Source organism: Rhinatrema bivittatum, chromosome 7 (genome assembly GCF_901001135.1).
Source record: "Rhinatrema bivittatum chromosome 7, aRhiBiv1.1, whole genome shotgun sequence".
Lineage (NCBI taxonomy): Eukaryota > Metazoa > Chordata > Amphibia > Gymnophiona > Rhinatrematidae > Rhinatrema > Rhinatrema bivittatum.
In genome coordinates, this window is record NC_042621.1 from 190,783,867 (window position 1) to 190,790,092 (window position 6,226).

Consider the following 6,226-nt stretch of genomic DNA (forward strand, 5'->3'; position numbering starts at 1 on the left):
GGAAGACTATTCCAAGCACACGGCGCAGTCAGGTGGAAAGCACAGATTCGGGAATTGGCGATAGAGGCAAATTAATTGCAGGTCTAAATGTAGGCCTCTGGATTTTAGGGACCAGATGGAAACGTAAGCACCTTAATTTGGCTGAAAATCCACCTAAAAGAGTCCTAAATCTTAGGCATGTAAGTGAAGTGCGGAACGTTTTTTGAAAATTAACCTCTTTGTATTTATTTGTGTTTTGATCTTTTTATTTTCATATGTCTTATGTTCCTGGATAGTTTTTGAAACTTTCATTTAATATAATGATCATAAGGTTCTTTTAAACACTACTGCATTTAAGAAGAAAGTGTGAAACCCAAGTTTTCCCCTGACTAAAGTGAAACATCGATGCAATATTAACTTGGTTGTCAGACCAAAGTATAGTTTTTCGTATTATGAATTAGTGAAAGGAAACTTCTCAGAAGTAAACCTAACAATGATGACATTTCCAGAACATTTTAAACAGTAACGATTGCTCTTTACCTTTCAGGCTATTAACTCTTTTTTTCCAGCCCCATAACCTTTTATGCTGATTGAAAGTCCAATGTATGAGTTTTTACTTAAACGTTGCCTAGCCTGATTTATATCAATATCCACAATAGTGATAGATCCTTAGAGTGGCTATTTACAGAATTCACAAAGTTGCTAGGCCTTACACCTCTGGTTAATGGATGACAGGCTCCTCTTTGGTGCAGCAGTGATTTACACTGATCAAATGCCGGCTGCCAGAGGAGAAGTACTGTACATCTCTGTCAAATTATATACTTTGAATAGATCTTAGATTTTTTTTTTTTTTGTCAACAGTTGCTAATGTAAAATTCCTTTTCAAGTACTCAGTGGGAAATCAACACCTTCTCCAATCAAACAGAGACCAGATTTCAAAAGGAATTTTTCATAGGTAAATGGGTCCCCCTCTCCAATGCAGGGAAAAAGGGTGAGGCCATCCTGGCAAAATATGCCCGGGGAGGGGGTTATTTTTTAGCTTCCCATGAATAGTCCCTGGCGAGCAATAACTTTCTAAGGGAAGTTCCGTGGGAGTTTCTCTGAGGAAAGGAGCCTGCAGGCTGCAGGTACAAGGCACAAAGTACTCACAGGCCTGCAAGTTCTACAGGAGAAGTGAAAGTTGCCCTCGTAATGAAGGGCGAGTTAATAACATGATGGTACCCTCTCCAAGTCACCCTTTCCCAAAGCATGATTACATTTTCATGTTTTTTTTGCAGTACACAGGGATTGCAAGAGATGGCAAGGATATCATGAAAGAAAGTTTTGCTTGCAGTAATAGTTTAGTTTATTGATACTGGAGTGCTCTTGGAACTTAGGTTGACTTCAATCTCAAGAGGTTTTGTCGGAAAAATAAAATATTGAGTAGTTTCATAAAGGTGAGGTATTATTGCAAGAGCCATTACAAAGGGATAGCAGAACCGCATCATCTTTCATGATAGGTAAAAGTTAAATGCCGAAGCTGCCACATACATAGAAATACTTCCTTTTTATTGGACTAACTCAATGCCTCTGTGACCAGCATTTGAAAGACTTGTATGGTCTGGAAAGTTCAGGTGCTACTGCTTTTTTTTGTTTTTAGCTGATCCAGAAAAAGTGACCACAACCTACAGAATGCCAATTTTCGTCAGGAACAACAAGCTCCTGGAACTCTGTGCTACAACATTTTATTCCGTGAGTCTGAAATGAAGTGCTACAGACTAATCAGCACTAGGATACAGCTGGAACATCAGCCAAAATAAATAAACAATCAGTCACTGATGATGGGGATCACAGCCTAAGCTTCTTAAGCCTTTTTAATTTTATAACTCAGAAATGGAGCATGCATGGTTTGGAAGTTATTGATCACCCATACAGTGCCAGCAATCATAGTTCTGTGCAATGTTCACCTTGAGAGCCCGAGTATCTCCCCTCTTCCCTTGCAAGCATGCTTTGCCTTTAGCTGCCAGCCGCAAGCCCAGATACATACAAACAGGTTTGGGAAAAAAATAACAGGGTCATAGTTTTATTGACAACAATAAAAGATGGACTCCGAGCCTGCCTAGTAAAACTCTCAAGACTATATATGCAAATATATCTCTTTCATATACATTGTGAACATCCTGAAACCCTAACTGGCTATGGAATCAATAGGACATGTGTGGGAACCACTGACTTAAAGGACATGAGTTTTTGGGGCCAAATGTACTAAGCATTTTCCCCATAAACAGTGATTGAAACTCCTTAGTATAGGAGGCCTCTGAAGTTAAGAAGCAGAACCACAAAGAATAAACATAAGGGGGTAATTTTCAAAAGCATTTACATGCTTAAAACTGGGTTTTACTTGTGTACACGTGTTAGTGGGCTTTTGGAAATTACTACAATATATGCCATTGAATTGGCAATAGGTTTTATATGCACAAGTGCACTTTAAGCATGCAAACAGGCTTTTGAAAATTGCTACAAACGTATGTTACATTTACTCCTTTGAAAATTGCCTCCAATTTGTTTAGCACAGTTCCATATTTCTATGTAATTTCTGTTTAACAGCGTCCAGTAAGCCCATAAAATCTCAATATTGTATCATGCATTCCCTACTTCTCTGACTTCTAAAGCACCTGGAAACAGGAGAGAGCAGACCCCAAAACTCGAAACTTGAGTAACCAAAATGACTTTCTCTTTTTGTTTGAATCAACACATTTTGCTTCTTTGCAGAATTTTACCAAACCTTGTTTCTCAGTTTGCGGAAGGAAATTTAGGTGGAAGCAGGTAGAAGAAGTGAATGAAGGAAACCACTATCCATTCATTCATCAGCCTTTCACTCCACCCACCAGAAATTTGGTACCTTAAGAGTTTGGTGCATTTTACAAAAGGTAACCTAAAGCCTTTCAGTAGGTTAAACAGTGGAGGGACATGACTAATTCACATAAAACAAAAAATAGTACTTTTCTATGATTTATTTGTGCGAGTAATTAATGCAATATTTTTGTAAGCACGAATGGCACCTACAAGCTAAACTTCAGTTTGAAAAAGAAATTAATTTTCTTCTACATCATTGTGAGCATTGGTGAAACAACATGTGCTAAATAAATATAATTTCTCTGTCATAAAAGCTTTAAGAATTAGAATTTGATTATTTATTTGAATATATGTTTTATTACTATGATACATGATTATGCGCCATAAACGTCCAACCAAGCTTCAAGAAATGAAAAAATCAGGAACATCAGAAAGGAAAAACAAATTAATACCATTAAAAGTAGTTTCCATATTTTCTTTCATTGTATAGGCATATCATAAAAGAGTAAAACATTTATGAGCTATTGTAAAAATAGTTGATCAATAAAAAGTACAATTTTTCTGTGGAATCTGGTTTTTAGACTTAATATACAGCTATGTAACAGAAGCTGTAATAGTTTTACCATTTCCTATAATATCTTCTCTAGGATAAAGTGATTATTTTGAAAGACAAAATATCTCATTGAACTGGCCAGGGTTGGGGAAGATGCGGAAGTAGGGAGGGAATCCCAGACATCACATAAGAGCAACACCTACAGGAGGGATTTAGGATGTGCACATACTTGGTCCCGAAGGAAGCTGCAGTCTGTGACCCTTGTCAAGTACTGCCCTTCTGATTACTATCTTTATAGATCAATAAAGGTGAGGGATGCCGATCTATGGTAACTGCAAATGTAGCTTCATGAAACTAGATCCTAATAATATGGGCCAGAATGTGGCTGAAATGGATGGCCCTCGCCCCCCACCCCAAAAAAGAAAGAAAAGTAAGATATCAAAAGCAGGATTTAAGTTTTAGGCAAAGGTAAGGAAAAAGAGAGTAAGAAGGCTGCAACTTAGTTTGCTTACACAGTTTATGAAATCCCACATCTTGTGCTCAAAGGTGCAATTTCCTGTAAATTCTTTGCATAGAAAAATGGTTTATCTTCTGCAAAAAGCACTATGAGATTTTTACTTGACAATACTGAAAATAAGAATTTTTTTTTTTTACAGAAGTTCAGGTTTGCATGATTTTCTCCTGGAAATGTTTCTTTTCCAGATATTGCAGGAAAATATAAATTTGGGCAAAAACCAGCTGCCCTGCAGTTTTTTTTCCCCCCCACACTGTTTTTGCTTTCCTTTTGCCTGAATCTTAAATCTGGCCCCCAACTGTGCTAACTACTCACCCATTACATTTTAGGGTTTCTTAGAGCTTGCAATAAAGTTCTGAGGGTAGCTGATTATCCTCCTTACCGTGTGTGACCTGGAGAAAGAGCAGAGATTAGAGAGATTACCTCGGATCCCTTTGAAGACGTGGGAGCAGCATCCACAGAATGGCTTCTGCTTCTTTCTGTCTTCTTTTTTTGTCTTATCCTCTTGATAAGGAGGAGGCTCCCCAAAGTTCTCGATATTCTCATAGGGATTCTCCAGGATGGATTTGGGGTTGTAAATTGCTCTGATTTTCAGAGCGGTGGAAGGAGAGCCATCATAAACCGGATTATCCCAGGCTTTCTTCCCCAGGTTTTCTAACTCATGCTCCTCCTGGGCTCTGAAGTGACTGTCTGCCCTGTTATTTAACCTGGAGGAGCTCATAATTATGGACTCCAAAGCTAACTCCAAATACTGGCAGCGTTCTCGCTTTTCTCACAGACTGAGCGCAGTACAAGGATATCTTATTGTTAAGGAGGCAGTAGCTGCTGCAGGCGGACCAGAGTCTGTAAAAAGGGACTTGATGGAAGTTGAAGCATCAGGCAACGTTCAGGGTTTTATACAGGTTGCTCAACCACGACGTGACACACACAGCAGGGCGGTGCAGGCCATTGTGAGAACAGCCATCAACGCTGATTTCTCTGATTCCTCGTCTCTGGCAGCACTGTGGGTTAATGAAAATAGCCTTCAGAATAGAGAATGGAAAAGGTATTAAAATTACCAACTAACGAATAAGGCCAATAAAGACCTGAGCCATGTAGTTTATATGCCATAATTACAAAGGACTAACAAGTTGCACTTCTAATTGGAGAGGCGTGAGACAGTAAAGAAACTGCTTTTTGAGCTTTGTTTATAAGCCTGTTTAGCAGCCAAGGGTTCTATGCCTACAGTGGATTCTTTTTGGGTGTAGGCAAAGCATCACCTCTGTCTGAAAGGTTCTGTGCAGGGTAATCCAGCCAGTTTGTGTTATTCTGAATTATATTTCTTTTTTCAGTTTTATAAACAAGGTACATCTTAAAGATTAGCATAAGACTATGATATAAACTTTGTCTGTCTTGTGGCTGATTATAAAGCATACAGCTTAGACACAACCTTATATTCTTTCAAGTTTCAATTTATGAATTTTATATTTGTGTATGATCATGAAGTCTTCTTCGCTGGTGTGCCGACATAAAGAAAAGACTAAATCAGGTTTAGGTACCAGTGCTCTGATTAGGTGCCCATTGTCAATCACTATGAAATATAAAGTAAAAACAATAAAAAGTAAAATTCAACAAATGATTATTCTAGGCACTTGCTTCACAATCAGCAACATATTTTCTATCATAAGTTAATATTCACCATTAATTGAGAGAAACGTTTTTATGAAAAATGTTTTTATGTGTTTAACATTCGGCAAGCAGGTTTCTCAATAGAATTAGCAACGCCGAGGGTTTTGTCTCCATGTATGTAGCAGTATTTGCTTAGCTATTTGGATATCCTGTTATGTAGTATTAACTTCCTTAATTGGCATGTTTGTCTTGATTTTGAGTTTCACAATAAAGACTGAATTCATTAATTTAGGATAACTGAAATATATTTCAGTTGGTAAAAATTTACTTTGGCATGATTTTGGTGTTTTATGAAATTGGGAACTCCAATTTATGTTTTAAACTGTTATTTTGTCTATTATATTTACTATATGTTCAGGGCTTTTGTGTGTGCCATTAGTAAACATAAGACCCCCTGTCTTCCTATATCTGTGTCTCTCACTTTTTCTTGTTAGTCTCTAGATTGCAAATATTCTGAGAGAGCATTGATCTTGTAGTTACATAGAGAAAGCCAAATAGGTTTCCACATGTAACATTGACGTCCTTAGGTCAGATTTGTTATGTTTGAGATTTGATAAGCCACAGCATAGCTCAGAGCAATGACTTTGCTTTCAATGTTCTTCTTTTTGATTTGATTTATATTCTGCTTTTCAGGCACTTCCAAGAAAATTACATTCAGGTACTGTAGATATTTCCCT

General features: G+C 37.6%; 1 protein-coding gene across 1 annotated transcript in view; it reads right to left on the minus strand.

The window, feature by feature from the left end:
* Window positions 1-4,676, minus strand: part of PKD2L1 (polycystin 2 like 1, transient receptor potential cation channel) — an 80,797-nt gene extending 76,121 nt beyond the window's left edge. The window contains exon 1 of the mRNA XM_029609683.1: window positions 4,305-4,676. Within this exon, the coding sequence (XP_029465543.1) occupies window positions 4,305-4,602 (298 nt within the window). The 5' untranslated portion in view covers window positions 4,603-4,676. The remainder of the gene's footprint in view (window positions 1-4,304) is intronic.
* Between the last annotated feature and the right edge of the window lie 1,550 nt (window positions 4,677-6,226).